General features: G+C 41.6%; 1 protein-coding gene across 1 annotated transcript in view; it reads left to right on the top strand.

The window, feature by feature from the left end:
- Positions 1–19,269, top strand: part of SPOCK1 (SPARC (osteonectin), cwcv and kazal like domains proteoglycan 1) — a 298,517-nt gene that overhangs the window by 165,528 nt on the left and 113,720 nt on the right. The window contains exon 4 of the mRNA XM_054168279.1: positions 1,841–1,955. Within this exon, the coding sequence (XP_054024254.1) occupies positions 1,841–1,955 (115 nt within the window). The remainder of the gene's footprint in view (positions 1–1,840; positions 1,956–19,269) is intronic.

The following is a 19,269-nucleotide window of genomic DNA, read 5'->3' as shown; positions in this document are numbered from 1 at the left end:
TTGCTTGCCACTTCAATCCCTCTCAAATACCTGCCTCAGTCTTTAACTTGGTCTCCAGTGAGAGTAAAGTAAGAGGATTAAGGATGTATGTCTCACTTGTGTTCTGGGAATGTAAGGAGCAGGGGGTGGCTTACTTCTGATGTGTCTGTTAGTCTTAGAAAAGAACCAAAAAGTTAAGAGCAAAATACCCCTGAAAAGCCTTTTCAGCCTTTGGTTGTTTTGGTGGGACAGAGCCTGGCCCCTCAAACACCACCTGTGTGTTTCCCTAAGGGCAGCTCACTGGATGCTGATACCTTGATGTTTATGGTGCAGGAAACAGATGCTCTTTGCTCCTTCCTTGCTCACTTCACCTTTTCTATCCGTTTGAATGGATTGAAAAGAAAAAGCTTTTAATGCTTCTGGTTTGTTTTTATGTGTTTCCCCTGTCTTGCACCAAAGGCATTCCACTACAGAGACATGGACCAATGAAGCTCAATTGTCCATCACAAATGGGTAATGGGTGTTAATGTGGGAAGAGTTGTAGCATGGCCGTTTAAACCAACACTGAGCAGCTGCAGCACTTCAGCACTGCAGGAGAACAGAAGAATTCTCAGCTTGTGGGAGGTGCTTTTGCTGTCATAACAAAGACATTTGGTACAGAGCAAACTGAAACTTTTTGTACTCAGAACAGCATCCTTTGATCGTTTATTAAAAGTGTGAAACTCAGTTGTCAGAATGTGTGATCAGAGCTTTATACAGTCCCCAAAATGAAACAGAGTTGCCCATTTCCAGGAGTGGCCCATTAGGTGAGGAGGGAGCCAAGAGGTAAAATGGGATTTGAAGACGCATTGAAGAGGAAGAGAAAGTCAAATCCATGGCAAAATAATGTCAAAGAAAAGCTTATCTAAAACTCACTTCTTAAACTATGGTGAAATTTCTCTCTCTGCCTGTGACTTGGGAAGTATTCACAGAACCATTTTTTGAGTGTTTGTAACTCATCCTGGCAGAGATGTCTTACTGCTGATCTTTAGAAGCATCCTTTTGTAAGAGAATGGATTTAGACAGAGAGCCTTCCAAATGGCACTCGATTGCACAGAAGTATTTATAAGCGATTTTCCCAGGTGGGATCAGGGCTCTAATGGGAGCTGTATCAGCACTGCACTGAATCACTCCACTTTTTTTGTTCCAAAGATTACCAAATCACCACTCATATAAGGAAGCAGTCTAGAGAAATTTGGCAGGAGCAGACAGGCTTGCACAGTGACAAGTCTGCCTCTGTTGAGCTTCTGCAGGGACAAGGGGGCTGCTCCAGTGCCTAATGCACCAGCATCTTCTTGCTTCTCTGGAGCTCCTGCCTCCACTGGGACAGAACCATGGAATTGTTTAGGTTGGAAAAGACCTTCAAGAGCGAGTCCAACCCTTAACCCTATTCCACCAAGTCCACTACTGACAAGGCAGAATACATTAAATCTCAATTAGATCATAGTACACAACAAAGCACAGCACATTAAGTATCAGATTTGCTCAGCTGAGGATCAGGTGGTTTGCTTCAGAAAGCTCTGTGCTTGCAAAGTGTCTTGGGGACTGAGAAGCTTTGTGATGAAGTGCAGGCACTACTCTGCACTCTTGTAGTGAACTGCACCCATTAAATGCAGCTCATCTCACAGTGTTTTGCATCACTTTGGGTGCTAAGCATGATTATCCCAACCCAAACCTTTTACATCCTAGAAGATGACAGCGTATTTATTCTTTCAGCTGTGGGAGTGTTCATTCATTCTAAGCAGTTGTCATCTGTTAACCAAGAGGTAACTTTCTGTGCATTTCTCACTTTGTTTTTCAATGTCTGTTTTTTTTTCCACAGCCCTTGATCCATCCAAGGATCCATGTTTGAAGGTGAAGTGCAGCCCACACAAAGTGTGTGTCACCCATGACTATGAAACCGCTATTTGTGTCAGCCGCAAGCAGCTGGTGCACAGGTAAGGGAGCTTGATATCCTTGGAGACTTGATGAGCGGAAGAACAACCTCCCTATAAATTAAAACCTTTCCTTTAAAGTTTAATTTTCATTTGTTTCCAAAAAGTCAACAGAAATTTTTCATTATTTATCACTGAGGCTGTTCCAAAAAGACCAACAGGAGCACGGAGGGCAGAAAGCTCTCCCAGTTCTGGGAGTGGTTTTCTGCCCCCAGAGAGCAGTAACTATGCATATTTTACAATCTGAAAAGCTGCCATATGAAAACATTGCGTCAGAGACATCTACAGTTCAGTAGCATCATTAGAAGCAATTAAAAACAGATTAATGAAGAGTTTTTAAAGAAAATACAGCAAACCTCTGCTTAAATTTGGGAAGGAAAATGAACAGCATTGTTTGAACTTTGTAGAGCCACTCCCTGGGGAGTCACATAATTACAGCAAGCTCCAGATCTGATTGCTGAATGATGGAATTGAGAGCAAATGCGACAGCTAATGTGTTAAAAGCTGTGGCCAAGAGATTCAAATTACTCCACAGCACTTCCCTGAGAACCACTATTGAGGATGAAAGCAAAGCTTACTGAGCATAGTTTGAGATCTGCTACAAACAGTCAGGAATTGAGAAACTTCCAAACAAATCAAGAGAAAACAAATGAATATTGTTCTGTTTTGGAAGAAGCAGCAGTACAACCAGTAAGGGCACTGGTCTTGGGTATCCCCAGAGTCTCTGAGTCAAGCCCCAGAATAAAACTGAAGAAAGAAGCTCCTCCATTTGCCAGAGATGTTGAATAAAGCCTGCATTCTGTGATGGACGACTTGAGGGGCTCATCTGGGCTTTAAGGAACAGATCTTGCTTTGATTACATTGAAGTGATGAATCTGGGGACTGATCTTCAATTTCTCTTCCCCCCCTCCCCGTTTAGTAAGGAAGCAAAAATTTACCTGTAACAGCTCAAGTCCCTAAATGTCATTGACAGCTGAGATTGTAGTTCCCCAACTGCTTAAACCACAGTAAATGCAGGATGGTCTAATTCCCATGTACTGGTACTAAATCTCATCTTCTCTCACTGCTACCTGGCTGACAAAAGCTAATCCAGTTAAAAAAAAAATAGAAAAGAAGAGAAAAAAGATTTCTAATACAAAGTGAATAGTGTCCTGTGCATGAGGCAGTTATGTTTAATCCTTCATTCTCCATATGGAATGAACCCTGGAAGGCTGTTAGGAGCGTGACTGCATGCAGTGCTTCCATTCTAATGGCAGTTTTTGGCACCATGCAGCTGAAATTTTCTAGTTAAGATGGATTTAAAGCATTTGCATTATATCGTAGACCTGATGATATATAGACAGAGATGTTGAGCCAAATGCTTTCTGAGCTATTTACAGTATTTAATGTCCCCAAAGTGGCCAAAATAGTACAAAGTAATGGTACAGAGGAGGAGCTGAATATCCTTTTTTTCCCAGAAACCAGGCTGTGTTTCATGTGATCTCTCTATGGTTCCTCCACAGCCTGCAGCTAACCTTTGAGTAGAGCTCTGGCTATGGAGATGAAAAGCACTGAAAACTTACATTGAAATTCTCCAAACAATTTCCAGCAAGTTTTGTAATGCTGAAAGAACTGCTGCTGATGTGTGATAGTGACACATGTGGCCCCAAAGCGGGTTTTATTCTCAAAATATCCAACTCCCCTGGCCTCAGAGGGGTGACATGTCGATGAGGAGAGTAACTAGGCCAAACTCTCTGCTGATTTCAGTCGGTGCAGTGACACCACTGAAGATTTTCATCTTTAGTCCCATGACGTTCTGGGTTTTTTCCCTTTTTTTGTGTGCGTGCCTGGCTTGAATATCTCTGTCCATCCAACTCCAGTCATATTTAAAGCTGTGTACATTAGGAGTAAATTCATCACATAAGGTGGAGCTGCACCTATTTAAAACCAGGGAAAGCCTGAATATATTTGTGAGGGCATGTGGAATAAGAAGCATCAAATAACAGAGCACCATTGCAGCCGCTTTGCACCTCCACGGTGCTTTTGGGTGTGCTCAGAAGGCTTTTCCATTTCATGCATCATTATCAACTTGCTCTAGTGGCTTTACAAAGCATGTGGGCTCAGCAAAAAACTAATCTGGAGGGCAACATCTTGTGTTCTTGCTAGGGCTTCCAGACAGAGCTGTGCTGATTTGCAGCACCTGATTAACTGGCCTGCTGAAGAGGTGCAGCTCAAGGAAGCTGGAATTTTCCAGGCACAGTGTAGCTAACTTGGAAATCAGCAGTGACAAGGCAGTGCCATTGCTCTTTGGTTTCCTTTGTGCTGGGATTCACGCTTCTTAAAGCACTGCATGAATACAGTAACTGCATAAAATTGAGCTAGATTGAAACTTGCTAGTTTGGATTTACTCAGCCACTGGCCCTCCAAGACTTTCAGTCTCATGCCTTTAGAGCAATCCTCTCCCATCTGGCAGCATGGCTGCCACATAGTTCACAGTGCTGTGGCTTTGATCCTGCCCATTATGGACCCGCTGGGTGTGGGACCCCTGACCCAGCTTGCTGGTGAGTCTGTGGGAGAGCTTCTCACAGTGCTGGTGGCTTTGGTTGTGGGTTAGCTCAGGCGTGCCAGAGGAGCCTGATAGAAGTCCTGCATCTCAAGGGCAGCCTGGCCTCTCCTGTGCAGCTGCCTCCTCACTTCGCCTCCACAGTCACCTGGTGAGCAGCTCTGGGTCTTGAAGATAGGGGAGAAGATGTTTGGAGAGGTCTTTCAGACAGATACTAGCATTTTGTCGACACAGCCTCTGAAGTGTTCACAGTACAAATTGGACAGGGCACTAAGAGAAAAGGCAAGGCTGAGGACTGTGGAAAAGGCACATTTCAAGGTACCTTTTATATGCTTGATAGTCCTTGGATTGATGATAAAGCCTCATGAAATCGTTTGTGTGGATTAAAACTCCTTTGGACATGATGCATGAGGAAGAGCCTTTATTAGTTCAGTTTTGCATGAAATGCAGCCCTTGAGATCTCTCAAAGATCCCACCTACCTTTGCAGTCCTGTAGTACTTCCTGCCGTTTGTCTCTGCTGGTGTTGCTTGTGCAGCAGATGGGAAGGAAAGATATCACTCCTGGGCTCTTGTTTTGAAAAGAACAGAATGAGAAAAGAGGGCTGATGAAAAAATAACGAGCGTATTAACACGGCCAGGCTTTACAGCTTTGTTCAGTCCATTTAGCAGGCAATCACCAATTAGTTTATCACTGCAGTGTATGTCACTCACAAAGGTAATCATGCAATGTCTTTGCTGCTCTGCTCAGCTTAGAAATCCAGCTATTTGCTCAGTATTTCTTCAGTGCTTTTGAGGCTACTGTTGCTGGCAAAAGAGGCCACTACAGAGTTCCTCATGAATGTTTTTTTTATGATCTGGACAAGTTCCCAGATAAAACATCTGTTCTTCCAAATTAGGCATCAAAAGCTTGGCCTGACCGACGTGGCAGTGCTGGCATCTACACCTCCCCACAATGAGCAGGCAAATCTCCCTTGCTGCAGTTAGAAAGGACCAGGAAAAACATAAGGAAAAACTTCTTTCCTTTGAAGGTGCCAGAGCAGGCTGCCCAGAGAAGTCTCCTTCTTTGGAGAGATTCCAAACCCCACCTGGGCACATTCCTGCGCAACCCCTTCTAGATGAACCTGCATTATCAGGGTGGTTGGGCTAGATGGTCTCCAAAGATCCCCTCCACACCCTCCACCCCCCTTCTGTGATTCTGTTGAAAACAAGTCCAGTAAAGCATCCCCAGATGTCAAACTGACCCTTTTAATATCACTGCTATTCTGTGTGCTGTTTGTGTGCTTTAAAGGGTATCCAAAGAGGAGTCCACCAGTGAAGAAAATTAGCAACTGTAGGGGAATCAGTGACCCCCACCCCTGCTTCAAGAGCATCTTGGGAGCCTTACAGAAAAATCCTTGACCACAGCTAGTTCACTGCAGGGATTTACTGCTAAGTTGTGCACAGAAGTGAGGGTTTCATCCAGGGACGTTCCTCAGTGCCTTTGTGTTAGATCCACAGTTACCTTCCAAAATGCACCAAACCCAGGGCCCATAAACCCTAACCATGTTGGTTTGCTCTCCTCTCCAACTCGTGCTTGGCTGTGTTTTCTCTTGCTGGCTTTGCTGCTAAATGCTAATGATGGTTGGCACAGCACCAAGGCCTCCCTTGGGGACAGTACCTTCCTGTGCTGCAGGTCTAACTCCCACGCCCTCAGTGGCCTGGCCGGTGTGAGGTGGGCTCGTTCCTAAGCTCCTGATGTTTAATTCTGCATGATTTATGTGGTAATGTTTATCAAAGCCTGAATGAGCAATCTATATGAGGTGGTGTAACAGAACCAGACCTGAGAGATGATTAATTATCTTTGGATCTGCTGATAATATTAGCTGCTTCCCCCACTTGGCCTTGCTTTGTTCACAGCTTTTTTTATTCTACTCTCTTGTTCATTTTCATGCTGGTTCAGAAAAGAATTGTTGATCATTTGTGTTTTAAGTGAAATATAGGGGAGGAAAAGGACATCCCAAAGGGAACTTTGTCAAATAACACTGTTCAGCATATGCATGTGAAATATAGATAGATAAAATAGATTAGATAGATAAAGAGAGAGAGAGAGAGAGATTAGCTGGATAGGTAGGTAGGTAGATAGATAGACAGACAGAATGACTAGATAGATTAGATGGATAAATAGATGAGATTAGATAGCTAGGTAGGTAAATAAATAGACTAGATAGATTAGGTAGATAGATAGATAGGTAGGTAGGTAGATAGATATTCCTGTTGGTATATTTATCAGTGTTAATTGTATTTATTTTACTTGTAAATATTATTCTTGAAAGGACCTCCAGGAGCAGCACAATGGGAGAACCCAGACAATAATAGGGCAAGGCCACTGTGTAGCTTATCCATTTTTCCCCTCTTCCTCCCTGGAGACTATCCAACTGGGTTTTCTAGGAAGCCTTTATTTCTTCAGAATGTTCCCAAAGCATAGTGGGAATATTTCTGACTTCTCTGCAAATCCCTATTTCTCTTACAGTTTGTGCTAAAGTGAAGAGGGAAGCGATGAGTCCCTAAGAGGGGGAATTCTCCCCCATCTCACAGAAGTCTTGATGGTTTTTTGCAAGCCAGCAGATACAAATCTGGCAAAATTATGCAGAAAGTTTGGAAAACCTGCTGTAAAAAGAGGACTCTTTCAATTATTTAATCTTAGCTGGGGAAAAGTGCAGTTGTTTTCAGTGGTGCTGCAGTGGAACAGTTGGTTCATCCTTCTTGGGTGGGCAGCCTTCCAAAAAATGTACTGTGGGACCCCAAGACCGTCCTAGAGTAAGAGGCCTCTGTAACATTAATGGTGAGATGTGGGACTCCAGTCAATAATTGAGGATAATGCAGCTCTGTAATAAAATCATGATGAGGATTAAATTGTTAATGTATGCCCTGAATGCAGAAAACATAAATATCCAAAGTTATTGTTCACTTCCCCAGAGTTTTTGGTAAGTTCTGGAATGAATTCACAATTAGGAGTGAATTTTTCCTGCAGGTTTGTTTCTGGGCACCAATGAATTCTTCTGTTGGTTAACACTTTCATAATTAAGGGAAGAAAACTGCCCAAACCAAAGGAAAAACAGAAAACATGTTGGCTTTTCTTTACATGTGACAATACAACAATATTTATATCTCACTGCAAACAGTTTTGGAGGCACTAAACTGATTTCCTCTTAAATATATATATATTTTTTTTTTTAATGCAAAACATTTTATCCATTTCTAATGCTGAGCATCTAATCTACTGGCATAGATTTGTGCTGGAGAAGAAAGTGCATTGGAGTTTTTGATTAAACACTCACACGAAATAAAAACCCCAACAGATTGCATGAGGCCTTTTTCAAACAAATATATTGTACTGGGGAAAGTGCCAAAACTTAGGCTTATTATTCCCAAAGGTCTCTTTGGCAGATTCTTAGAGAATTGTTTGAATCCTCGCTATGAATGAAGGTTCTAGGCATGAACAGGATGGAGTAAAGGGCACTTTTGGGTGATTTATGTACTACAGTGTGTTATTCTGTGAGAGGTCTGGAGCACAGCCCTGTGAGGAGCACAAGCTGAGGGAGCTGGGGCTGTTTAGCCTGGAGAAGGGGAGACCTTAGTGCTCTCTACAACTACCTGAAGGGAGGTTGTAGCCAGGTGGGGGCTGGTCTTTTCTCCCAGGCAATCAGCACCAGAACAAGAGGACACAGTCTCATGCTGTGCCAGGGGAATTTTAGGCTCAAGGTGAGGAGAAATTTCTTCCCAGAGAGATTAGTTGGCCATTGGAATGTGCTGCCCAGGGAGGTGGTGGAGTCACCATCCCTGGAGGTGTTCAAAAAAGGACTGGATGTGGCACTTAGAGCCATGGTTTAGTTGTCAGGAGGTGTTAGGTATTGGGTAATGGATTGGACTTGATGATCTCTGAGGTCATTTCCAACCTGGTTGATTCTATGACTGTTAGTGTTTCTAATATCTAACCACTCATGGTTCACTGCGCACTTGAACTGCAGCTTGTGCTGTTTGTCCAGAAAAACAAATGAGACTCCAGGAAAATCAAAGCAAGAGGCCCCTTTGAGATCATGGCAAACACAGCACATAAGGTGATGTGCAAGTGGTATACAAATGATGTGTGCAAGTCCTTTAGAGAGAACTTGAAAGCTTTTAAAAGCATTTCATCTGTGGCCTGGCTGACAGCACAGGCATGCCTCTGGTACAGTGCTAAAGCTTTGGGTTTTGCAACAGAAAAGTCACAGACACCTGGAGAGCAGGAATGTTTGGTTCTCTTATGTGGGCTAAGTTGCCTTTTCATAAGACAGAGAGCATGTGGTATGATGTGCCATCAATCTACAAGTGCTCAAGGCAACCACTGAGTATTGAGAGCAGTGTCAGAGTCTGGCAGTAGCCTTTGTTCCCCATTACAGTTATATTTAAAATTTTGATTATGAAAATTAGGCTCTAAACAGGAACTCCCCAAGCTCAGTAGCTTTTCCTCCAAGACAGTCTCCACTTTAACAACCCGGGATTCAGTCCAAGGATGCTTAAATATTGCAACAGCACTTGCTGGTTTTAAAAGCAGATATTTCTCTACTGAACAGGATCATCTGTAAACTGTAGGTCTCATTCTCCAAGTAGTTCATTTCTCAGTTTCAGCTCTGCCTAAAGAATTGCTTTTAACTAAAGAGACTGTAGAGACGGGCTGTGGAGGGTCTGGCTTTCATCAGTCATGATGATAGGAGCTGGTTATGTTCTGAGTCATGAGGGTATAAAAATCTTCAAGTTTATTGTCTTCTGGAGGAAGCTGGCTGTGGTATCTCCCCTCAAGAGACAAGACTTCATCTACCTTTTAGTCTGTCTGCTGGCTTTCCCAGGCTCTGGATACTCTTTTGACTTTGGTGTGTTTTAAAGCTCAAAGTTAAAAGACCCCTGAGCATTAGCAAAGGCGTAGAAGGCAAGATCCACTTTCCATTACTTTAGGTTCTGCACTCACCTTTAAAGATGAATTCAAGTGTAGTTCTTGACCCAAAGCAGAAGGTGCCCACGGTTCACACCATGCATTTTGACATCTCCACTCATTTTCAAACTTCCACAGAAAAGTGTAGACATGCTCAAGTACAGTCAGGCAGAGCACAGGCATCTCCCGTGGGAATTGCCTAAGACTGTCACCAACAGCCTAGACAGAAAACTTTCTGCATCCCGAGGCCAATTAGCCGCTCAGCGCTTCTCTCCCCAGAACTCATTGCTAGTCATGCTTCATCAGCTTTAGAGCTCATTAGAGCAGTGCAAGGTGACTGTCTCCTATTGGACATAAGTAATTTTTGAAATATATGATAGTGCACAGCTCTTTTGTAATGGATTTTAGAGTGTGGAGTCCTCATCTCTGCCAGCTTTGGCAATAACAATAGATGAACTCGTTCTTGCTATCAACAGGGGATTTACTGTATTTTATTCAGAGTCACCAAATACCTGGCTGCTGGGGTGAACATCTTACTGTTAAGGTCATTGTCTTTTACTCTGCAGCCTCTATCTTACTGTGCTCTACTTTACTCTGAGGATGCTGCAAGGACAAAAGGAAATACAATGGCTATTGAGACAGCATCAGAGCACTCACAGAAAACCACCTCAGTACCTCTGGGTACCTTCACTGTCATCAGAAAGTTACATTGAATAGAAAATAACCTATTCTCTTCTGCACTTTAATTAACATTTATAAATAGTTTGTACTATTGGCTGGGTTGAATACCACTTTGTAATATTCCTGCTCTTAATATTTTCAGTTGTATGCTTTTAGCAGTGTATAAAAATGGACCAGAAGTGACTTCTTGGATCATTAAGTCCAATCCCTCTACAACAACATCACATAAACTTTTGCATTAGCCTACCAAGGTGTGTCTTAAAGATAATAAGGGTTATTGCCCCCTCTACTCTGTTTGGAAGAATCCTTAACATCTCAGCCACTCTGGTTAGAAACCTCCCAATATCTGCCTTCAATTTATTAAAATCCAGTTAAAATTTCTGTGTGAGTGATTGCCCATTGGAATGGGCTGCCCGAGGAGGTGGTGGGGTCGCCGTCGCTGGGGGTGCTTGGTTGCATGGTTTAGTTGATTGGGTGGTGTTGGATGATAGGTTGGACACAATGATCTTGAAGGTCTCTTCCAACCTGGTTTATTCTATTCTATTCTGGAGTTTTCCTAAATGGTCCTTCAGTGGTTTGTTGGAAATAATGACCTTCTGTAGTTGTGTTTGACTTAGCCAATGCTCTTACTCTTCTCTTGTTAAAAAGCTGTGTTCTAAAGACCTTCCCTTTGACTGTCTCAGTTTTCCTTTGTTGCCCTTATTGGGCTTGGCTGCCGAGATCAGTAAGGAAATGGAATCCAGTTATCATTTTGTCTTCTTCATATTTAATCTCTATACACATCTTCAGGTCTTATATTCCCTCTGAGTCATTGCTTATAATGATTTTAGTCTTAATTTCATACATTAATCCCCCTTTAAATGCCTGTTCTATCTGTGCTTGCTTTTAACCTGTGGCTGTCTTTCCATGAGCCCCAGCAGAACAGCTGCAGATTCAGAAGTCCACATTCCCGGTGGGATTTCAGCTGAGATTTTTGGAACAGATCTGGCTTTTGTGTGTTGTGTATGTCAGGATGGATATGGTAGGTATAGGTGCACTTTGCTGTTTCAAGGATTTCTACATTTGGTTTGTTCTCAGCAGAAACAGACAATAGCCACAATTACTTTGATAAAGCATCTCTGATTAAGGTGATAACAAAAGGAGGGGGAGGAGGGAGTTTGAAATCAAGATGAATCATACTTACGTTGAGCATTTCGTAGGAACTATATATAAAATTCAGGTGTTGGAGCTCTGAGATCTGAGTAATATGAAACTTAGATGTACAGTGGTGGGAAACAGAGGTGTGAAAGTTACTCTGTGATTATAAGTTTGTGCAGCAGGTTCATAGGGAATGGAAGCCAGCAGGAAAACTTAAATATACAAAAGATAAAATAACTGGCAGCACAGTGGGGGTTTTTCCAACGGTTTTGCTATCTCCATGAGCTCTATTGTTGACTGCAGGATTGTTCATATATAAACCTCTTCATATGGCTCTTGTCAGCTTGTCAAGAACCAACAGCCAAAGCTATGTTTGCATTGAAAAGCTCCTGTTTCCCTTGACTTACCTGGAGGAAGGCTGAGTTAAAAGTTCAGTCACCTCCTCCGTGGCATTTGTCTGTTTCTGACTTGGATTGTCAGCTGTTTATAGCAGAAGAGATGCTGGGGTTTTTTGTTGTTTGGAAAGCTCCTCTTGCTCGCTCTAAAGTGAGCAAGAAATGAAAACAGTAATTGGTATAAATGTCATCTGCTTGACAAATGTCAAAAGATTCGCCAACAAATGGGAAATGAACAAAGGAATAAAGCTGGATGGAACTCGCTGCCTCTCCGTGCCCTGGAAAGATGCAGGGCTTTGCATTCAGAGGAGCTTGGTAATGCTTGCATTTTCTCTGCTCTTTCAAACAACCTTAACACATCCCCATCAATGTCATTAAAATACAACCAGGTAGGTCTGTTAGATGTAGGACCCAAGAGGACAGTTCTCAGCCTCCCAATATACCTTTCAGCAGCACCACATTTTACCACTGACCTTGTAGGTCATTCAGACAGTTTTGCCTTGAGCCATTAGCTGACTTTTTCAATGACGACATTAATCCTCACACAACTTGGAATCTACAGGCTTGCCTGGTTTGCCACAGCCCAGTAGATTAAGGATGTATCTCCCAATGCAAGCTCTATGTGTTTTCTAGGTGCTGAAAATCTTAACCACAGGGATTGCTGGCAGCAGCTTCATGATAGCATTTAATCTGTGTCTGTATTTTTGTTGTTTAGCCCTGTCTTAAATCCGTTGAGTAATCCATTCAGTCAGAAATTAGTACTTAATGTTTACAAATGACCTCCAATGCTCTGAAAATTATTCTGCATTTGTACAGTGATCTGTTTACTGGAGATTCTAAATTTGTTGCTGGTTTTTGCTGTAGGAGCCTCAGGACATGAATGAGTTCAGTGGAAGAGTCTTTTTAGTGCTAATAAAAGCCACACTTTGGGAAGATTGGGCCTGATGTTAGCAGTGAAGGAATTTTATTAAAGCTTTTCTTCAGTTTCCAACATCCCATTATATTGGGCAAAGTATTAAATGTGCAGCATTTTAAACTCTGCCTTTTGATAAATGGCATTATACATTCCAGTTGCAGGGAATATTACAAACAATCTGTTTGGGGTGAGATTTGCAAATTGGACACTACAAATATTCCACTGCGTTTGATGCTGGTCAGCTTGCTGCTTTTTGCAGTCATGTGTCTGTAGTATGATGCAGACTCATATATAACTCTTGACCTGCCAGAGACTGATCTTCCCTGCTTGTAAACCAGTTCTGTATTTTACCAATACACTTCTGAGATTGTCCAGTTACTGCTTCTAAGGCCTCTCACTAGCAGTGAAATGCACTAAAAACAGCAGGCTAAAATTCTGATGAACGGGACTAAACTCTTACACCTCTTGCCTTGCATAGCTCACAACTTCCTACCCTGTGTGTATGGCTCTCTTGGGTAGGAACCTTGGCTCCCCTTAAAGGTGGAAGTGGTTTTCTAGAGTTCTGCTGAATTTCTTGTCTCTTTCAACACCCTTCATCATTTCAGACACAAAACTTTTCTAGGAAAAATAATGAAGTAATATCCAGAACCACCCTGAAGAGTTCGTCAGCAACTATCTTGCCTTTCATTTTTGACTTGAAGATTGCAAACAACTTTGAAGGCCTTTTCCACATAGGTGGAAACTAGATTAGGTTTGGAAAAGACAGTTCTAGGTGGTTTATCCCTTTCACAGCCATGCAGTTCCATCTAATGGCACTCATGGGAAAGAAACAGCTTATGAACACAATAAAAGGGAGCTTCCTGCATCAATCATTTTCTTATTTGGTGCAAGTTATGTTAGCAAAATTAACTTTTAATCTATTACTTCCTGCCTCTTTAATATTTCAATTTCTATCATCCTCTTTTCATTAATAAGCTTATGATTGCCTGCTTAGTGCTCTGCCAGAACTCATCAAGAGCTCAACTTACAGATTTTCAATTTAGTCATTTTATATCAGATTAATTCAACCAATGAACCACGAATGACATTATTTATGGACAAGAGCTACCCAAGTACAGTCTGCTTAAAGCTCTGTACTTAGCGAGTGCTAATGATCATTAGAAATCAACCCAAAATATTTTGCTTCTTTAAATGTGTCTGTTCAGGTTTCACAGCTCCACTTACAAATTCCCTGCAGAAAGGCAGTGCTGTGCCATTCACTTCTTGGGCAATAAAAAGGCAATGCCTGAGCACACTTCTGAAAGACCTATTGCTTGTATCTCTGGCTTTAAACCAATCTCATAATTTCATTCCCATAAGCATCTTCTGTATACTAAAAAGAGAGGTAGAGAAACCCCTTGCTATTTCTACATAATACTTTACACTTCTTTTTGTGCCCCCAGTTTTTTAAGGGAGTCAAGAAGGGCACATCATGCTAATGCACCTTGCAATTAGAGTCCATATCACCAATGCAAAACTCTTGTGTGAGCTGTCTAACAACTGACAGAGGAGCACTTCAGATGTAGAACTTCAAGAGCTAATAAGGAAGAGAAGGAAATTCTCTTCTGTGGTTTGAGTGCCTCCCCTCATTCCTTCTCCCTTGAATCTGCTGTTAAAGTCAGTGCTAAATTCTCAGAGTCAGTAATCAAAAGATCAAATTTTGTCTCAAACCAAACCCCTTCATGACTCCTTAAAACTGAAAAGACTTACTGTTTCCTAATCCCATGGCTCTCAGGGTTTAGCCTGGTGGATTTGCTGGTCCAGGGGCTGTGAGCAGACAGTCTATGAGAAAGTGCTGAACTCCAGCATTTGCTTTCCCCCAAGAGAAGACTGATTTATTAATGCCCATCTCATACTTACATGCCTGTGGAACTGGAAGTCTAGGGGGTCGTTGTTAGTTTGGAGGATCCATGCTCACCCTTCTCATCTCTAAATTCAGAGGTATAGCTTTGATCAAGGAGTGTATCTAAGCCACTTAACTGGCTACAGTGTCAGGGTGTCAGAAATAAATTAATAAATAACTATATCAGCATCGATTCTGCTACATTAATGAAGCATAATTACCAGGAAACATTGCTACAGATCTCTGCTATTAAATCTTTGTGGAGTAGTGGGGGCAGGAAGATTAGCAAGTTTTCAAATTAGTTAAGAGAGAGTTATCAAGCCTTCATTTTGCTATCAGTTATTAACGCTCTCCATTTTAACAGTGAAACCCTGAAAGATTCATTGCAAGTAAATACAGAACGTTCAGTTACTGCAACTTAAAAAGCAGCTGATTGCAAAGTTATTTCCTACTCTTCTTAGCATATAATAATAATAATAATAATAATAGGAAAAGGAAACTTGTACTGCAGCCAGAAAACTGCCACCTGTACTAAATCAAACGCTGCAATTAGATCCAGTGCTCAAAAATGGAGATTTCGAATGTTCTTGGATTAGCTCTTTGCAGAATTATTTGTATAGTCTTTGCAGTCTCAGTTTGCTCTCAGCTCCCTGCTGAGTTGTGTGGTTTTTTTTAACACCAGAACATTTTGAGAGAGCAGAAACAGAAATGAGCTTCAAATGAAAACAAGCTTTCAGCTCTCCGTGTTGAGCAGACAAGTTCTTGAGCCTTTTGACAAAATGCTTTTCCTGTCAGTTCAACAAAAGGCTTTCTAGGAAGGTAAAGAATAGTTCTTGACAAGAAAGTCTCTCACCTCAGAAATGGGAGTAGGGTGGTGAAGAGACCTTGAATGTAGGATGTCAGATAAGAAGTTCAAGGCTTGTCACTCAGGTAGAACAGTCTTTGGGATCTTCTGATAAGTGGTTATTGGCTTTTCTTTATTGTTTTCCCTGGAAGTCTGTGGGTTTTGTTCTTTTCTCTGGAAGTTAATCAGAGAAGGGGTTTGGTCTCCTCAGTCTAGGTGAGTGCCCAAATTGGTATCTGTCCATGGCTAACCCCATGAGTATTTCATTGCTTATGCAAAATTCACTCAGTGGCCTGATAGTTATGGCACTCAGCTGGGACTGCAGCTCTGTTGAGTCTGAACTGCTATCATTAATGGAAGGTTAAATAAAATCCACTCCCATGACTGTCCAGCTTACCAGGCAGCAAAATTCATGTAATCACCACCTCCTGTATTGCTGATGGGGCAAATTTATTTTGTGTTAAGCTGGTGAAGAGAGTCTGTATCTTATAGTTACCCCCAAATGGCTTGAGCAGTCAATGATCATTTGTACCTGGAGAAAATAAGACATTATTTTCTTTCATTATTGTCTCAAGAGACAGAGCATGGCTTTGATCCTAGAAAAGTGTCCAGAGACATTTTCTCTCCTCTTTTTGTGGTGGTTTGCTTTGGAAGTGCTCTAGCATTGCTGCTTTCATATTTTATTTCGACAGTGGCAGCACCTGAAACACACTGGATCATGATTTCTAAAAGATGAAATCTTCTGCCTGGGTCTTCAGCGGTTTCTGATGAATGACAACTGTTAAAAAAATTCCCAGACTGCTTGCTTTTCCATTTTATGGGACACTTCCTTTGAGAAGTGGATATGGCAGAGCAGACTTTCCCCATAACCCTCGGCTAGCCTTTTTCCTTGGCATCCGCTTTGCATCCTGAAGAACAGGCAATTTCTGGCATTCTCGCTCTTTGTACGTGTCCAGGAAGAGCAAATGCTTCACAGTGCTCTTAGAACTTGCTACTAGACCTGCAGGATGCAGGAAACAAATACATCTCACAACTCTGATGCACCTGATGAGCCCTGATGCAATCACTAACTACTGCTCTGTGTTGCTTCTCTTCCATTTGCACTCTAGCAGCACAGCTTGTCATGAAGTGAGCAGGCTCTGTCAGTGTCTCTGCCTCTTCTCCTGCCTAGAAGATCCTCAGGTTGAAAGGAAATCATTTTGTCCCTTAATGAGGGCTTATGTTATCGCACACATCTGAACAAATGTTCTCCTGTAAGACATAACACAGTTTGAAAATGAAGAGCAATTTTTGTACCTTGAGGCTCTTTTACAACTCTGTAAAATTTTTAAATGACGTTACTTTTCAAAAAAAAAAGGAAACCCTAGCCAGAGGCTACAGCACACTGTGCACTTCTTGGGATCCCAATTAATTTTGCTGATACATTTTATCTCCTCTTCATTTTAATGTGTTTTTATTTGTCCTCTGGCCTAAACTATGTTCTCATCTTTAGATGTCTCTCATTTTTCTTTCAGCACTGTACTGAATCTGTAATGTACTTATTGTGCAGCCAAGGTTCTAAGGGAGTCAAGGAAGGGCCATCCAAACATTTATGGCTGGGATTATAGGAGCTTTCTACTGCAGTCCCAGATTTGACCCAGGCCAAATCAATATCTGTGCATTTCACAGAATCACAGAAACATTCAGGCTGGAAAAGACCTTCAGGATCACCAAGTCCAACCAATAGCCCTGCGCCACAAGGCTCACCCCTAAACCGTATCCTCAAGCGCCACATCCAAATGACCTTTAAACACACGCAGGGTTGGTGACTCAAGCACCATTTGTCTGTACCCCACACTGCTGGCAAGGAACAGTTCTGGAGAAGATATTTGAGCTATTTGTTTCACTTTTGCAAAGAAATCTTTGCAAACTTTTAATTAACAAAAATGTTCACATTTAAGCTCTTTTAACACCCAAAGGTTTTTAGTACAAACTGACATGCAACTCTGAATTTGGATGAGTAAAACATTTTGACAAGATCAGCTCTCTTCTCCTTCAGCATTTTCACAGACATGGAAATCTGCTTTCCCGTGGATGATTTTGATTTCAGATAGTCAGCATTTTCTTCTTTGAGAAAGAGATGTTAAGTATGTTCCTAAACTCTCCATGATCTCATGTTCAAGGCAAGGGCCACTGAGGTATCATCTACTTATCCCATGTCACAGAAATTACAGTAGTAAGGTTGGAAATGAGGCCAAAATAGCTGAAAGGAAAATATTTCTAACATCTTATCCTTTTAGTTGCTGAAGTTTGCTAAGAGAAATGGGGAAACAGCTCTTTCAATCAAGTGGTTGCTTGGCAGTATCTGTATATCTTCTATTTATCTCTGTTTATGCAGCTACTAAAGCAAATTCTCTTTGTACCATCCACACTCACACTATGGAAAGTTTTCTTATGATAAGATCTAGGAAAATCTTATTTAATATGTATGGAGTGTGCCAGCTGGGAATTTTGCTTTGTTGATTTAGCCAGCCCCTAGCTTTGATCATCACCCAACCCATCTTCTTTCATGAAACAAAACAAACCGTTCTAATTAGTTGGTTGTTACAATCAGTGATCATCAACTGTGGAAGACTAATTAACCTTAGTAGTAAAGCATAATGTAAGGGGTTCTGTTCATTTGTTTAGTTCATTAAGAAGTCAAGTTTTAAAAGTTGGAAACTCCAATGAAGAGCCAAACCTGCTCTAGTCTAGCAGCCAGTCTCTTGCCTTGTTCAGAAGACAGCACTACAGATAGAAATAGAGGAAACTTTTGTCTCCTCTGCTTTTTCTTCCTCTTCTTTAGAAATCCTTTCTTTGTACCTTATTGGCATTTAAATTGATGGACCTTGTTGAACAGAAAGGACATTTTGTAGTTTGCTTGTCTAAATCAGCCTGTCCATTCTTCACTGCTGTACATTGTAATGCTGTGTGCCATTATTCTGCTCAGTCATCTGGCTTTAAGTCTCTCTCAAGTCCTGTGGCAGATTTTTCTAGTCCTAACTAATCCAGTTTACCTGAAGCCCAGGACTGCCAAATTGAATTACACTGCGGTCATTCCTGCTTAGCACCTCATCCATAGTTAATTTCTTGAGCTCCTGTGTTTTATCTGTGTATAAATTTTTCATTTGCAACAATAATTTAGCTTAGCAAAGACAGAGCTCAGAAGTCTGAAGGTTTGTTTAATTAGTTTCTTTGTTAGTTCAGAAAATCTTTGCTTCATTTTGAACCAGCTGCCTGTGTAACCGAGGTTCATCATCCTTTCAGAAACTCATATTCCACATTTTGATGAAGCACAGTGAGAGCTATTCATTTCAGAATGAGTTTCACCCAGGCCTTGACAGCACACCTGCAGTACATTGAGTGCTGAAATGGAAACCTAGCCCTCTTCACAGCTGAGTAGAGAAGGTCCCCGTCACAGACACCTTAGGATCACAATCAAATGAGATCAATTATTTGTAGAGCTGAAGTTCAGATGGTCTTGATGTTCAGTGGTGTGATGATTCCCTCTCTTTGTAGAGCTCTCTGCTAAATTCTGAAAGTTAGCAAGAAATGAGGAGCATTAGAATGTGCATGCAAAACACAGCTACTGATACATAAAACAGCCTTACAACCGCTCTACTGCAACCCTCAGAGTAAAGTTTAAGCAGCCTTTGACTTCCTTTATGTATAAGGAAATGGGTTCCTCCAGAAAGTTGTCTCCAACAGTGTAAATTACTTTCCAGCTCTGGGAAGAAACAAACTCATGTTTTCTATTTTACCTTTGCAAACACCTGCTTCCCTTCTATTATTCACTACTGACCCTGAACTATGATAGGACTGGAGGTAAAAGCACATTTTGTGTCCAAAACAGAATACAGACTGAAAATAGAAGAATAGCTTGTAAACAAGGAAAATGTGAAAGGCATTGTTCAGGTAATGTGAAAGGATGAAAAGATTTCAGGGAGAAAATAT

This window comes from Dryobates pubescens, chromosome 16 (genome assembly GCF_014839835.1).
Source record: "Dryobates pubescens isolate bDryPub1 chromosome 16, bDryPub1.pri, whole genome shotgun sequence".
In the NCBI taxonomy this organism is placed as follows: Eukaryota; Metazoa; Chordata; class Aves; order Piciformes; family Picidae; genus Dryobates; species Dryobates pubescens.
This window is presented reverse-complemented; position numbering and strand designations above follow the sequence as displayed.